A 17643-nucleotide genomic window follows, 5' to 3' on the forward strand; every position below is an offset into this window, starting at 1 on the left:
GGTTTGTCATCAATTGACATTTCACCATTTTTGAAACGGGAAACCCACTCAAACACTTGAGTTTTCCCCATAGCATCGTCCTTGTACGCCGTTTTTAACGTTTCAAGAGTTTCTGTTCCACTTTTCCCGGGCAAAAAGCAGAATTTCACCGCTGCACGCTTTTCACGAAAATCAGCCATTGCAAAAATGATGATCACACAAAACAGTTGTCACTATAAACTCTGCCAAAACTAGTCCTTACCTTCTGAAGCAAAGGTAGTCGGCTTATCGACTCAGGAATGTTAGCTCTATGCACTCATAGCGGCAAAATGCGGTTCTACTACAAAAGCTCTGCCCACAAAAAAAATAGTTCGGTTTCTTTTGGGTACCCCATCGTATCTTATCTTGGACTGTGTGCCATGATCAGAGCAGGTGTTCAAAGTGTCCGCCGTTTTCAAATAGGCACACCTCCACCCGCGTTTGCATATTCACCGTGACTCGCTGCAGTGTTTCTTCAGTGATGTTCCTGATTTCAGCCGAAATGTTGTCCTTTAAATCCTGTAACGTACACGATTTGTTTGCATACACCCTGTCCTTCAGTAAACCCCAGAGAAAAAAATATGGGCTGGTAAGGTCGGGGGATTTTGGGGGCCACATCTTTTTAAAGATGATTCCTGAACACTGGTGATCTTGTAGGGATGAAGATTCGCTTTCTTTGCAGCCTGTTGACACGCTGAGTAAGAATACCTGGTTTCCTGGCTTAGATGTCATAATGATTTCTTAGGAGACTGCAGTAACCTGTCCCGCAAAATTGCAATCGTTTCTTCTGGCATTTCTGGGTGGTTTTTACCACGTTCACTTAAAAAGTGTCCCTATCCTTTCCAATTTCTGAGCCAAGGACTGTATAGTCGATTTCGCTGGCTTCTTGCGAACTCCAAACTTCCTCCTGAATTCCAATTGTGTGTTCGCAATCCAGCCTGTCACCCAGTACATGCACACGAGAAACACTGGCTGTTCAACAGTGTACTCCATGACTGCTGCCTGTGCACCGCAGACACGTTTTTGGATTGTCCTTAACCTTGTAGCATAAGGGCTGCCACTTGCTGGATCATGTGCACACCATTCGACTCAGCATGGCCCATGGATTATGTTGTAATTGTGAGCGGTTATATACATCACCTGCGGAATTATTAACAAATTCATCGGGCCGGTTCTATACAATTCACCCTGTAGTTATATTTATCAAGAAACATCCTCCTGTTATGGAACATGTTATTTCACTTCAATCAAAATCTTTTTCTCAGCATTCTCTTCTGAAACATCTCGATCTCCGTTTTTCCATCACAGTGACAGAAATTTTGTATCTCTATGCAATATGTTGATGTAACATGGAACATGGACTGCATTACTAATTTCAGGTTTCCACAGTGGTTCATTGTTGATACTGATTCACTCTTTGGCATTTGCATTGTGTGGAAGTGGGCAGTGTTGCTTATGTTTCAGAGGTACACACTGCCTTCATCTTCAGGGCTGAAGGGAATAGGGTGTGTGTGTGTGTGTGTTCATTCATACAAATTCCTTGTATGGTTTGCATTACCAGTTCTACATTATTCACTTCTGTGAAATTCAGTACATAGCAACAGTGATGACAGTTTCAGTTAAGGTCTGTGAAATTCAACAAATGGCAATGCTGGTGATGGTTTCAGTTGAAGTGTAGCTACTACTGGTTCTCAGTTGTTTGTTGCCTCACTTGCTTCTGATCAATGCTAAGAGTAAATATGATATTCTGGTGGAATAAGGTAAAAACTTTACTGTCTTTATGCATGTGTTTGCAGAATTAATCAACAGTTCACTCCCAGTAAGTTGGATGACATTCATGGGCTCTCTGACAGTAACAGTAGGGAAGCAACTGAGAGTGTAGATGTTTTCTGAACTGCTGGAACCACAAGAAGACATGTCTTAGTGATACATACCAGAGATTAGGGGAAACAGGGATAACCAAGAATCTGTAGCACGATGGCCCAATGCTGTGGAAGACTGCATAATGGACTGAGTACAGTATAGCCTAATGACCAGTGTTCAAAGGATATCCACTCATATTTATGAATCTGTAGTTCAGGTATGGCAAACCATACATGACAGAGATTGTATCCTTATCTGCAATGTGCAGACATTTCAACAAAATGATTATGATCTTTGTGTTCAGGGACTGGACAAACAAACAGGAACCACATAAAATACTACTGGGAGTCCTTAACAGTACTCAAACATGCAAAGGGTTTCCTACAAGGATCCTCTGCCAGAAGAACTAAAGAACTATTGAAACTAAACAGAAACCAGTAACAGTGGGTGACAGGACTACTTACAGGACACACTGTCACATGAAAGAACACCTTTTCAAAATGGAATAAACCAATAATCCCACATATCAAAGATGCTTGAAAAAAGATGAATCAGCCACACATATCCTGACTGTGATGCTATAGCTTACTTAAGATTTCATCACCTGGGGCATTACTTTATAAAGCCAGATGAATACCATGATGCCCCTTTAAGAAGAGTACTACACTTTGAAGTGTAGGACTGTTGATGGACTGAAACAGAAGGGGGATGAACAATAAATCATGATGGTCATAATGCAAGGACCAGTCATGGCCTACCCCTTATTCATTCATTCACTATGGCTTACTTGAACCAGAATCAGCAGACTGGCTGTGCTGGTCTAATACCTTGGCTTTTGAGATCTCCAGATCTAACCCTGCTCTGTTCATTCTTATGGGGTCTTATGAATGGGATAGTCTACAAGATCAAAGTACAGACAGGAGTGGAACCTTGCTTCCAATTATGAATGCTGTTGTTTACATATGAGAACACCCTGAAATAATGCAGTGGACAATAAACTTATGTTTGAACCAAGCAAGGCTGTGCACTGAAAATTGTAGCAGGCATTTTGAACAGTTAATTTAAAGTGTATGTCATAAAAGTTGTTAATATATTCATCTGATTAACACTCTTTTCTCATGTGTGCACCTAAAACATGACATTAAATTAAAATTTTAAATTCGCTTAGTGGGGGGTGGAGACCAAATGGGTCCACTCGGCATGGCGGCCACTTATTGGCCTATTGTACCTGCCCCAGGTGATTATGGAGAATTTGGTGGAATGAAGATTGGCAGGGGAAACCGAAGTACTTGGAGGAAACCCGCCCCAGCACCACTTTATCCACCACAAATCCCACTTGACCAGATCCCAGGATCGAACCAGTGCTGCCACAGTGGGAAGCCAGCAAGTAACTACTTGAGCTATGGCGTGGCCTTTAACATCACACAGCTCCTCAAGAGAAATTAAACCAATGCCGTATTGATGTTTCCTAAGTATAGAAGACAGGTTGTGAAGCACCCTGTAATGTTGAAAAAAAGACTGGAAACATGATAACCCAAATTTTTCAACTGATGGAAACAGCATCCTTGAAATGCAGTGAGCCAAGCAAAAACTCCTGAATGGATCCACTGTTACAAAGATGGATGAATATGTCAAAAGTTATGTCCTGGAGTCCTTTCAACCAGTAGAAGTAATGAATTATTATTTCAAGTGGATAACTTGATGCAAAATGACGGAAGACTGGCTATTCATGAAAAGGACATATCCCAGTCAAATTTGTTACACAGCTGCTGACAGAATGAAAAAAACATATTTCTGTGGCTTCTGACTTGCTTGAATATGTAGAAACCAGCAGAAACTTTCTTGAAGAATATCATGATAGGTGATGCAACACTGGTGTGCAATTATGTCCTCTGAAAGAATGTAGTAATATCCCAATGGAAATCTGTTTATGGCTGATGCAGTAAGCCCAAAGTGACAATGAAGATTACAGTCTTGTACTTTGGTACATGCTGATCGTGCTCTTTAATTATGGGGGTGTTTTGCACTATTCATATTCTCCAAAACATCAGATTAATAATCAACATTGTTACTGATATATGTTAAGATATCTTTGTGATGCAGTGCTTTGTGAATGGCAGTTAAAGTGTGACTCTGGTGGTTAAAAAATTCACCAGAACAATGTACCTGCTCATTGAACCCAAATTGTGTTCTATCTTTTGTGCACAGTTAAACACAGTCCTCCATTCCTGTATGATTAGTATCTTAGTTTCCTCAGGTTCAGTCTTGATACTGTCACGTGTAGGGTGGTACGTGCGACGAAAATGATGGGTTCTAGTTTGGATGATTGGATTTATTAGCATTTGGCTACACACTCTCTCTCTTAATTACACTTAGATCAGGCAATACAGCACTATCGCTGATTTACACACTTTCTAGTTCACAATTGCACACCACTAGCATTCTCTGTCTTCCACTGGTCATCACCAAGCAATGAATCTCAACACAGAAACTATCACTTCAAATCATTACAAATATTACATATAAAATCCTCCAGTCACACTTTAAATCCTCACAGGCCAACCTCCTGTATTCTTCTGTATACTGTTTGTGTCCTTCCACCGTTATTTCTCTCTTGTAGCTTTAACTGCTCTCAGGACTATTTCCGTATTCCGTATTGAGGGAGTGGGTTTCCCCATGCACTTAGACTGGTTACTGGTCCATTGTGCATCCCCCTTTAATTTCTACTGTCTCCATACCCTACCGGTACTGGTGCTTACTATCAGCCCCTTTCTGCCAGAGAGGTCCCAACCTCTTACTGGCAGTGGTATCTATTAGTTAGTCCCTTTCTGTCAGCGAGATCGTCCCTCCTCTGGCAGGGGTTCCTAGTCCCTTCTGCTCTCAGGACTATGTCACACACACTCACTGTCACTTCTAGTTCCAACTCGATGTCTTCTCATGATTCTACTGCTACTATCTCTCATAACTCATCACAACTGAACTTTGTCACTCACTTATATAGCTGAGGGACAAACAATGCATCATCATAAACACTTCATGCGATCGCTACTCACTACTGTTGTGTGATATCACTGCATACGCAGGAAACATGTCATGTGACATCACAGCGTGCGCCTTGCATAGCAACAGTCCAACCGCATACATAGAAAACACTGTTCCTATATTGTTGGCTGCCAGTGGCATGCTGTACTATTTTTGGTAAGGGAAGGAGTGGTATCTAATAAACGAACTGATAGCAATCAACTCACCAAAATTTATGTCACTTACTGAGTCAGTAAGGTCGTTTTGTATTCTGTTCGATAAACCTGTAAAAACTGTACTATTCTCAAGGTGAACGTTGAGTTTATGATCATATTTCCTCAACGAGTGAACTAATTCCACATAATTATCTCGGTCGATAGAATCCATGCTTTCGTCATGACAACGAAGGCCAAATTGCCACTTTCCTAAATGGCAGATGATATCAATCAAGTGTTTCATTATTTCATGTAGCATCGTCAGGCGCTTTTGATTGTCAAGTTGACAGTCAATTCGAGATTTCCCGAACATAAGTTGCATTGTTGAAATAATGCGAGTCTGAGAGTTCTCATGTCGTTTCAATGCTATATAAAGGTTGTTGATATCACCAAACCCAGTCTTGTTCCATACATTTTTTTCCTTGAGAAACAATAGGCATGGCCAACAAAACAATTTTCCTATATTGCGGCAAACGGATAGCCACTCTGTTTTAGAATACTATTCCAAATTAAATTTCCTCATACATAATTTGGTTTGTGCTTTAAGTTCTGGCACCTCTCATGTCGGTCGTCCTCTTTCTATAATTATTTTCTTTTCAGAAAAGTCCCTGCTATTAAACCCCCATTTTAAAAGGCTTTCGATTGCACAGTCGCAGTCGCGTTGTCTGCCAGCATTCATTTTAGCTGTGGCCTTTGAGTGTAGTCTAATCATGCCCCTGCCTGTGTACCACAGTAACAGATTTGCTTCCCTTAAACGCAAATAGCTTCTTTCTGATGCGTCAAAATACGATCACAAATACAATCTTACGCCATCTAAATATACATTTACAATATTTTAATAAAACTTAAGGTTACCTATAACACCCAACAAGACTGAAATCACACATAAACAGTTAATTTTCACATAACCATTGAAAGAACACAGGCCTTCGCTTCCATATCACAAGCATTAGCCAGCAAACCGAAAGTTGCTTCCTTGCCCACTTCGTGTGCGACAAATTTTTACGGAGAATAACGAAGGAAACTTTGTCCGTCCCACCAAGCAAGGGAAGGGAGGAGAAGGAGGCATGTGGCCCTGAGCAGGAACATGCACTAAATGACAATATTCAAATCCTTATTATTCAAATTGAATTATTTATATATGACTTCTTTTCTTTTCGTTTCTTAACTATGGAAGCAATGCTTCCCTTGCTTCTGTCCATGGCATGCCACTGTTGGCTGCGTGTATGTTGCAGACATTGTCTAGCAATGGGTCTACATGCCGCAATACTTTAGATCAAGCCTTATATTTTCATGGGGAACATTTTAAGCATACTGAGGAACTTTAATGTAATTGTGGAGGCACATGCATTCAGAGCAAACGAAGAAACATGGGGAAGAAACCTTGTTTCGTTGAGTTCCATACAGCAAGAGATGGCTGCGAAATACTAGAATTCGCTTGAACCCCTCCTGTTTCTGCAAGGCTGCGGCGGAGAAGAACAACACTGGCATGACGGCGAACACGAGATGGTGCATTTGGACCTGGTCCCACAGCACCAGATGGACTAGGACACAAAGCTAGATCATCTTGGGAACCTCGGCGCAACTGAACACCCGCTACCAAACCTGTTACATACCAAATTTTGCATCCAATCAAGCACCATTTCACATATAACTGTCAGGAATATGACACAGATAAGAAGTTTTCTAATTATGGTAGAGCACTGGGATTTCCCTTTTTAGAACTTCATCCAGAACAGCTGTGAGGCCAATCTGGCTTCTCCTATTCAGTAAACAATGATGTTTGTTTCTATAATTGGACTATGAAGCTGAGCACTCAGCTCTGTCTAAGCCTCACATCCACGTTTTACATCATAATGGCATGGTATGTAGGCCCAAGAACCTGATATAACATTGTACAGATGACAGTTTACTTATTATATGAAAATTCTAACCAGGGCAGTTTAAGAAACTTGATTAATCTTGTTAATATTAGTGGAACTACATATAGCATCTCCCCAAATAAATAATAATAAAATTCTCATAGTTCCCCCCCTCCTGTGAGGTCAAAAAATAAAATCTAAGTTTTTGATGAATTAATATTGTTGACAACTCCAGCTAATACTAAAAGTGTAGTATTAAGAGGTGAAATTTGTAAGGGATTAAATGGATAAATTCCAGTAAGTGGATATAAGTGTGGAAAAAACTCAGTTCTCAGGAAAACATTTCTAATTTGTGTCTAAATCAAATATTCTCTCTACAAAAAGCTTCCATTTTATGTAATGTGAGGGTTTATACTTATTGTACTTGCTTAATTACACAGCCAGATGAATAGCTCTTCCAATTTAGTGAATAAAATAAAATTATAATCTTGGAATATACTGGAAGAAAAGTCACATAAACATGGGAAATATCCATAATCATATGAACTTAAGATCAGCAGTGTTTGACAGACAAGCTACCAGACAAGCAAAACATTGGTTGTGGTTCTCTGGTTTAAGAAACTGTGTCCTCTCATAGATGGTTACCTTGTAAATACAAATTTTTTATTTCATAGAAGACGTACTGCACATTAGCCTCATGAAATTTATTTAAAATCTAAAAGTGTGTGAGGATGGTACATTAGTACAAATGTTATGTTTTTGGACATTAACCATCGTCTTGTCTTTATGTCAAAACTGTCCTGCTTACTTTCCAAAACATGTTTTGGAGACTGGACTCTGTCTTCAGGTAAAACCTACTCAGTTGGGCCCATTCGAGAGAGCTACTCCTTATCTCTGGACACCTATGCCAGCTTCAAAAGGGGTACATAAATTGATTTATGTATTTATCAGTAGTTAAGAGTAACTATGAGGAAGAGTCAGTAAATAGACTCTGAATGGAAGTAAAACAGCTGTAATGGATGAAAGAGGTCTTCTATATGCATCACTAGGTAGCAGCACAGTCCAGCTTCATGGCAGTCTAGGTAGCAGATGCACATCCATATGTTCAGAGGCTGTTTCGGTAGTCAAAATGGCGACCGTACTTGAGGAGTATACTACCAAAGAGCAGCGTTCTGTTGTGCGTTTTTTATGTGGGTAAAAAAGACAATGCAAAGGATATTCAAAAAGAAATGTTTCCTTTTTATTGTGGAAAGTGTCTGTTGCGTAAAACAGTCCATAACTGTGTTGATAAATTCTCTCAAGGATGTTCAAAAGTTGCAGATGATGCACGACCATGTCACCTGTTGAGATTGTGACAGAAGCAACTGTGCAGCAAGTGGAGGAGTTCATTCAAGCTAACAAGAGACAGTGTAGCAACTACACTAGGGTATTCCCATGGTTTAGCATACAGCATAATTCATGATCATTTGAATTTCTGGAAAGTGTACACACAGTGGGTGCTCAAAGAACTGAAGGATCGAGGATGAACGAACCGAATGGGTCTGTCCTCGCAACATCCCTCACAGTATGCAGATGAAGGAGAACATATGCTTCACAGGACTGTTACTGGAGATGAATCATAGATGCATCACTATCAACCCAAAGCAAAGCATAGCATGCTTCAATGCAATGAAAACATCCCAGCAAACCTTCTTGCTCAACCAAAAAGTTTAAGGTTACAAGTATGGTAGCAGCTAGGAAGGTTATGCTTACCATGTTTTTGGGATTCTCAGGTAGTACTGCTAGCCCATTTTCAGAAGCATGGTAAGAATATGAATTCTGCATCATACTGGTAAGTTCTGTTGAAGCTTCAGGGTGCAATTAGCAGAAAATGTCAGGGCCAACTGGCAGGAGGGCTACTGCTTCATCATGACAATGCCAGACCTCATAAAGCCCTAGCAACCAAGGAGAGAATTTAAGAATGACAGTGGAACTTCTTGAACATCCGCCTTACAGCACATACTTGGCCTCTAGTGACTTCCATCTGTTTGGTCCACTAAAAAACTACCTTGGTAGCAGACATTTCACTGATTATGAAGAGGCTGAAATGGAGGCGCAGAAGTGGCTGAGACTACAGTCAAAAACTTCTATGCTGCAGGTTTTGACAAGCTGGTAAAGCAATGGGACAAGTGTATTCTTGGTGGAGGATATGTCAAGAAATATTTTTCCCCAGGTTCAAATATCACATTTTATGTTTTATATCCATTTTTGACCTATTTACTGACTCTCCCTCATATGCCGCAGAATACAGATATCGAACAAGCTGGGAGAATTTTATTTGAATCTAAGGTGATTAAAAAAATGTTGCCCCTAAATGGGATTTTGTATGGAATGGCACATTCCCAGGATGACTGCACTTTTGTATGGGCCGGATCAGGCAATACAACCAGACTTGGTCTCCTGGAATCTTGTGGAATTAGTTAAGCGCTCATACTAGGCCTTCATCCTGTTGCTGACTTCTGTGGCTTGTAATCATAAACAGCTTCACTGACACAATTTGTGGACGCATCCCAACTATAGTTAGTGAACAGCTTTGATTGCATGTTCTGCACTGGTAAAGAGATGGGACAAGCATATAAATGTTGGTGGGGGGTGTCAAGAAATAAATGTTTTTACTGGGTTCAAATATCAGATGTTTTATGTTTCATATCCATTTGTTACCTATTTCATAACTCTCACTTGTAGTATCCAATAAATTCAGTTACCAACCTGAAACATGTTTAGTCACTAACCTATGACAATATCTATACACATTACATCTCATAATGGGAGTGTGTGGTATTTAAACAAAGTAATGAAGTTGTAGTTAAAGGATTAGTACAGCACTAAAACAAAAACAAAAAAATAAATAAAATTCTGTAAAAACAAGTTGTTAGAATGATCTTATACATTTCTTCTAAAACTAATGCTCAGCAGCTCTGTATGACAAAATTACATCTTCTTTGCACAATACAGACAAAACACTGATGCATAAGTCAAAGTCAAGAGAATTCTGGAAGTGAACATACAATACATACCATAACTAACTTCTTGCATGCTGCACTGTTTCTTAGGTTGGGTGAAAGATGCAGCCATATGACTGCTGCTGTTAACTTCTGTAGGCCTGGAGATGGCACCACCAACTGCTAGAACTGACTTGTATTGGCTCTGCACAGCATTACCTATTCTTGGGCCTGGTCCATGACTTACAACCAACCCTGCTGCATTTCTGTGGCATGGAACACTAGAAGGACTACATTTATAAGAGACCTCCTTTGCTGGCATCTTGCCTGCAGCTGCTGTCATTCCGCCCCAAGGATGTGTCCTCAACTCCTGATCATCTGCAGTCTGCAAACTATTTTCTTGTGTTGAATTAGTCTTCAAATTGATAGATCTAGAATTTGGAATATTTTTAAGCTTCCTAGGCCTCAAAGCAGCAGATTCTGATGCTTGGTCTGTCAACTTACACAAAGCTAATGACTGAAAACTGTTACTAGCATCAACTGACAAACTAAAACCATTAGAAGCAGACTTAGTTGCACTAAGTTTTGGATCAGTCCCCACATGATTGTGATGTAATCCAGTCCTGTCTGGACTCAACACTTTACTTCCTAAGACATGTTTCGGTTGAACACCCAGTTTTCCAAGTCTGACATTTGAACTGCCAACTTTCCCATACATGTTCATATTCTGCTCTGGTTCTAACCCTTCCCTACATAGTCCTTTAATCTGGCTTACACTACTGTTTATCAGTACACTGGAAAAAGGAATGTGTTTCCTTTCATCTGGATGTTGAAGTTTGTCACCTATGGGGTCTCGAGGATGTCGTGCCTGAAACCAATTACCTGACTTCACTTTTGTTTGCAGTAACTGGGACCGCATTAAATCTGCAGTAGAACTGTTTTCTGAGATAACATTTACATATGACCCTGAGGAAAAATTGTCTTGTGTCTGCACACTGCTCCCATTCAATGGAGGTGCAATAACATTACCAACACTAGGCCAAATTGCCTCATACTCTCTCAACTTTCCATTTGATCTCACCTCTACTTCTCGACTGGTGCCCACAGCCTGTCGAAAACTGTTCCTTCGTTCTCGCACTCCCAAGCCTGCAACAATAGCATTTACTTTCCTCTGAGCTTCTATTGTTAAACTATCAGCAGCCTCACAATTCTGCACTTTCTTCTCCAGCTGATCACATGAAACATTGCATTTCACATTGCTAACAAGGTAATTTTTGCTGCCCTGCAGCACCTTACAGGCAACACCACCTGTAAGTTTCAATTGCTGTGGTGGTGGTAAAACAGGATCATGATGGTTAAGACCACTTCCTCCAGGTACTGCCACATCCTCAAAGTTAACAGATTCCAAACTCCGCCTTCTTCTAGGAACCACTCTATTGTCTTCATAACGATTCATCCAGTCTAACTGTGTCTGAGATATACAGTGTTTATCATCTTGCTCTGAAGATCTACTGCTGTCAACATCAGGCTCATTTATACTAACTTCTCCACTCCTATCTGTCAAATATTTCTTTGGAGGAACTAAAGGTTTCAAATTTGATGCACTTTCACCTCGGTGTGATAGAATTCTATCTGCCGGTTTCACAGATGTGGCATTCTTCTCTGAGCTAACCATATCATCTGACATATTTAATGGTGTAAGAGGGCTTACACCTGTGGCTAAAGAAAGTTTACGATGTTGGTTGCTACCTAAAACTTTCAGTGACTTACTACGTTTGACAGGAAGAGTTGGCCTGACAGTTGGATAGGATCCCTGTATTGTGGTAATCTGGGGAACATGCACAGTTGCATGGCATAAAACAGGGCTATTCACATTACTCTCTCTCTGTCCTTCTGCTTTTACAACCACTTGGTCTTCTTGACTGTCAGTCCTGACACGGACAGCACCAAGTGAATGACTTCGAGAAACCTGCTGACAGTGCCGCTGTTTAGACTGTGAACTTCTACTTTCCCTTGTTGCTGGGCTACGTTCAAATAAAGCCTTCAACTTAGCAATTCGAGGTTTGTAAGACATGCTTGCAGATGACTGCTCTACAATGGACCTCTGCTTCTCAGTTAAATTTTCAACTTCTTTTTCCTGTTTGGAAGATGCAATATGACCTCTTTTCTTCTGTGGTAGAGGAGGAATTTTTTCTTCAAATTCTTTTTCCTTTCCATCTTGTTTTTCTAAAGAAAAAAGAAAATAACTGATGAGAATCAAATACAGTACTCGTATTCAGTCAGTAAAATATACCAGCGTGTATCAAAGACAAATATGGTTTATTTAATGATGGTGTCAGTAGCTCAGGCCACGTAGAGTCAAAAGATAGGATTAACAAAAATGCATTAGAAAGGATATGCAAAGAAACAATTATGGTCCATTTCAGCTACTATCCAAGCATTAGCCTAAAGGAACTGAGGAAAACCATGAAACCACCAGGCATGATAGTAGGTCGCTGGACCAAGATTTAAACATAACCTTCAAAATAAAAAGCAAGGGCGACCAATGTTTGTTACAAATAGGGTATGGAAAATGTAAAGTTGGCCGGTCACGGTAGCCGAGCAGTCTAAGGCATGTACTGTCTTCGCTCGCTTGGAAACCGGGATTGTGGGTTCAAATCCCACTCAGGGCATGGATGTTTAGTTTGTGTGTGTGCGTTTTTCTGTGTTTGTGTACAGGTAGAGGCCTTGCGATGAGCTGATCACCCACCCAAGGAGTCCTACCGAATGTATAAGATCTAGAAAAACTGAAGTGAATGGAGAAGTTCATGGAGGTAGGCCTAGGCCCACTGGGGCTGTAGTGCTAAGGAAAAAAAGAATGTAAAGTTGTCCCTGTGCTTAATTAATTAAGCCCCATTCCACATAGATATATCGGGGAGTGGAGTTATAGCTCCACAATTCTTGACCTCAGCACCAGATGGAGGTGAATGTTCAGATTCATGGTATAATATTATTTATTTGAAAACCATTAAAAATGCATAAACTAAATTCTTCCCTGTCATTCAGTTGCTAATAAAATCTAATCTATATAAGAGAATGAATTAAAATATCACTATATACAAGAATGAATTAAAATATCATTCAGGTACTCATTTGAAAATATTAAGAAAAAAATTACATGAAGTGACTAACATAATACAAATGTCCAAGTAACTACACCACTTGAGTTATTGCCAGAAAGTTTATATTACTTCTAAAGTATACAGATCTCTGTGCTATCAGACACTCTTTTTCATCTAATTCAAATTAGCAGGCTACACTACTTCATAACATACAAAACTTTCTCTCTACTCATTTGAATGTAAAGGTCTAATGATGGCATAATACTGATGCCAAAATACAAATTATTACAAATAAAGTTGCTGTTTGACCAAATTTTAACATGCATTTTACACTCAGTTTGTTAACTATCACAGATTACCATGATAATTTAAACACAAATTAATGAAAATCAAATGACTTCTTGAAAAATGGAGCTAACCTTCACTACAATTTTCTGCAGGATCGGCTATGGTGGGGCAGGCATACATCGGTTCTTGTTCCTCTTTTACTAATGGCATTCCATTTGCATCAATGTTCTCATAGGGATGAGAATCAATCATGCGCAATTGTTCACGGAAAAGTTCTCTCACAGCCTGATGAACCAGAACATATTGTTCTTTGGTCTGTACCATGGCAATCCGCTGTTTTCGCATATCTTGAACCAGTTTATATAAGCTGAAGTCCTTGTTGAGTTTCTAAAATGAAAGAAGGGAGGAAGATTCGTGTAAAGTAAAACAACAAAAATTCAGAATCTACAGGAACACAATTTCTTGCACTTCAGGCAGGCATGGTATCAACGCACCAGGATAGTGTTAAACATTTGTGTGATCAAATGAACAGATACTGTGCCTTGAAATATACCTAAAATTTTATTATGTGTCACTGAGTACGAAACTCTCACAGGAAAACCTCTCAGAAATAGGTCATTTGGAGGATCGAAGCAGAAATGGAAGATTATTAAAATTAATCTCAGAGAAATATGTTATGAGGCTGTAAATCGATTCAATTTATGGTTCCATGAAGTTCCAGTCCACAAGCATCACATCAAAGCCCATAAAAGCATTAAGCAATGTGTTGAGATTTACTGACTTGTAAGTTTTACTCACAATAATCAGATTTTCACTAGAATATCGACAGTTGGATATCATATTTCGTGCTCATGTAATCTACTGATGTTTTACTAGTGTGCCTAGCAACAGGCATCACTATACTGTGTCCTAATAGACTTGAAAGGATTCTGATGATGGTGTATGCTGGACAGAACTATTAGTCTTATTTTGGAATCTATCCATCGTCTGGTATTTATAAGACAAAAAGCCACAATGTTTCGGAGACTGGATCTGTCTCCGTCCTCAGGTGGATGGGGCAGGATACACCTACTCAGTTGGGTCTGTTAGAAAGAGCTAGTCTCAATCACTATCATGCCCCATCCACCTGAGGATGGAGACAGATCCAGTCTCTGAAACGTTGTGGTTTTTGTCTTATATATACCAGATGATGGATAGAGTCCAAAATAAGCCTAATAGTTCTGTATCTTGTGTCCTATTTAGAAACCTAAAATTTAGAAAAGTGGAACTCCATAATATATAGTCTTCATCTAATGCACAGGGTGATTAAACTAAGAAAATGAGATCTGTGGGATATGTCACATGCATACAAAATTTTGGTTATAAAAACTCGAAGGAATAGAAAACATTGGAAATGCAGATATACTACATGGAAGAATAATATTAATGTGTCTTACAGATGTTAAGGTGTGAAAGAGTGGACTCAGTTCTAATGGTTATAGATGAGATCCAATGGCAGGTTTCTGTTAAAATAGAACTAAACATTTGGGTTCCATAAAAGCAGAGAGTTCTTTGATTGGCTGAGTCATCAATATTTTAAGGAAGACCCTGTCCCATGAAGCTAATTTTAGAAGCTAAAGAAACTCCATGGCCTCTAGTCCGCAAGAGAACTATACCGACCAAGCAACCACCGCTTGTCGGCAAAGTTAGTACCAGCTTTTGCAGATAGAGGGTGTCGTGTGTTTAGCGCAATAAATCCCCACAGCCGTTAATCTCGGTTTTCTAGACTGGACGCGCTATTTCCTTGAAATAGCTCCTCAGTTATCCTCATGAGGCTGAGTGGACCCTGTTTCAAACCCATTACTTTTCAGAAAATCTGGTAGTGCCAGAAATCGAACCTGGGACCTCAGGATCTGTAGCCAGGAACTCTAACCACTAGACCACAGAGGTGGTCTTAGATGCTAAAACACCAAAACAAAATTCTGATAATGTGGAAAATACTTACTCCAGCTCGAAGAAGACCCCACACATAGTCAATAGCACATATGGTACCAGTTCGTCCACAACCTGCTGAGCAATGAACTAAGACTGGCAGAGTCTCGGAAGCTTGGGTGTCACGAACCAACCTCACCATATCCAACAGTGGTCGCACTAAAGGAGGTACGCCATGATCTGGCCATGCTGAATAATGAAACTGACATACTGTTCGTTCCTCTGAAACTGAGAGTATCCACAGTCCTTTAATATCACAGTCCAAAACAACTATAACTAGCATACAAAAATATTTAACCCTATTCAAATCAACAAACTGAAAAAACTGCAGACACCACATTATACTACACAGCTGAACTCCTAGCTTACTACATACAAGGTGGTTCAAATATGACCGGGACTGATTTAAAAAAAAAAAAACATACTTTCCAAACACTTACTTGCACATGTCAGTCTTCAACGTACTCCCCTCCAGAGTCAACACATTTTTCCAACTTTCTGGAAGCATCCTGATGCCCAAAACAAAACACTTGTGGTTGGCGGCGTATCCACTCCTGAACAGTCTGGATGACAGCGTCGTTGTCCACAAACCACATGCCTTGCAAGTCTGATTTGAGCCTTCCGAACAGGTAGAAATCACTTGCGGCCAAATCGGGACTGTATGGCGGATGTGTCAGAAGGTTCCATTTCAATTTCCGAAGGGTTTCCATTGTTGTTTTGGCTGTATGGGGGCGTGCACTGTCTTGAAGGAAGGCTACCCGCTTTCCATCTGTCTTCCGCTTGGATTGGATCTTTTCCTTCATGTCTGTTGCCAGGAGGACTGAGTAATAAGCTGCATTGACTGTTCTGGCATCTGTCAGAAAGTCTACATGGATAACCCCCTTCCAGTCCCAGAAGAACGTTGCCATCACTTTTCCTGCTGAACGGCTCCTCCGCGCTCTCTTAGGTTTGGGAGAACTGATATGCCGCCACTCGCGTGATGACTGCTGGGACTTGGGAATGAAGTAGTGCACCCACATTTCATCAGTGGTCACTATAGGCTTCAAAAATCACCTTCATCTTCAAACTGCTGTAGGAGATAACTGGCAACTTGCATGTGCACCATTTTGTTCATGTTCATCAAAGTGCGTGGTACCCACCGTGCATTCACCTTGCAATAGTGCAGGTGTATTTCATGATGTCTTATACACTACCAACACTAATGGACAGCATTACTCCAAGTTCCTTGTTAGTGATGCGCCTATTCTCATGAATAAGCGCGTCTGCACGATCAGTGTTTGGCTCGGTGATGGGAAGTTCCAATGATCATGCAGTTCATTCTCCACACGCTCTCTGCCCTCTCTGAAGCACTTACACCATTCAAACACATGGGTCCATGAGAGACACTCTTCCCCATACTGTTGTTGGAGTCTGTGCTGAATTTCAGCAGATGGGACGTTTTCTCCAACAAGGAATTTGATCACAATGCGTTGTTCCATGCTCCGCGGTACCTTCTGTTCGCTCATCACTCTAGCAACTCCCAGACAGGACTGAACAGGTTCTAACCCAAACAGGAGGGAGGGTGGAGGTTGTGGCTTCACTCCCTCAAGATCACACAGCTGCTGCACAGTGCGGCTTGTTTACACACAAATCAGTCCTGGTCATATTTGAACCACCTTGTATATATACTAGGTGGTTAAAACATGACTGGAAGTGATGGCAACGTTCTTCTGGGACTAGCAGGGGGTTATCCATGTAGACTTTCTGACAGATGCCAGAACAGTCAATGCAGCTTATTACTCAGACCTCCTGGCAAAAGACGTGAAGGAAAAGTTCCGATCCAAGCAGAAGACAGGTGGAAAGTGGGTAGCCTACCTTCAAGACAATTCATGCCCCCATACAGCCAAAACAACAATGGAAACCCTCCAGAAATTGAGATGGAACCTTCTGACACATCCACTGTACAGTCCCAATTTGGCACTAAGTGATTTCTACCTGTTTGGAAGGCCCAAATCAGACTTGCAAGGCATGTGGTTAGTGGACGACAACGCCGTCATCCAAACTATTCGGGAGTGGATACACCACGAACCACAAGCCTTTTTTTGAAAAGGGCATCAGGATGCTTCCAGAACATTGGAAAAAATATGTTGACTCCAGAAGGGAGTATGTTGAAGACTGACATGTGCAAGTAAGTGTTTGGCAATTATGGTTTAAAAAAAAAAATCAGTCCCAGTCATATTTGAACCACCTTGTGTGTATATATATATATATACACGTATATAGGGCATGAACTGCACGATGTGTATGTGTGTGTGTGTGTATATATATATATATATATATACAG

The 17643-nt window shown here is 40.4% G+C and overlaps 1 protein-coding gene across 3 annotated transcripts in view; it reads right to left on the reverse strand.

The window, feature by feature from the left end:
* Positions 1–17643, reverse strand: part of LOC111873190 — a 36638-nt gene that overhangs the window by 4104 nt on the left and 14891 nt on the right. For 2 of the 3 annotated variants that reach the window (XM_023867699.2, XM_023867702.1), the window contains 4 exons: positions 15334–15548; positions 13481–13736; positions 10036–12186; positions 6501–6722 (listed from right to left, as the gene is read on the reverse strand). In XM_023867699.2, the coding sequence (XP_023723467.1) occupies positions 6501–6722; positions 10036–12186; positions 13481–13736; positions 15334–15548 (2844 nt within the window). The remainder of the gene's footprint in view (positions 1–6500; positions 6723–10035; positions 12187–13480; positions 13737–15333; positions 15549–17643) is intronic. The other variant, XM_023867700.2, reaches the window with a different exon arrangement.

This window comes from Cryptotermes secundus, unplaced genomic scaffold (genome assembly GCF_002891405.2).
Source record: "Cryptotermes secundus unplaced genomic scaffold, Csec_1.0 scaffold540, whole genome shotgun sequence".
Classification (NCBI taxonomy): Eukaryota; Metazoa; Arthropoda; class Insecta; order Blattodea; family Kalotermitidae; genus Cryptotermes; species Cryptotermes secundus.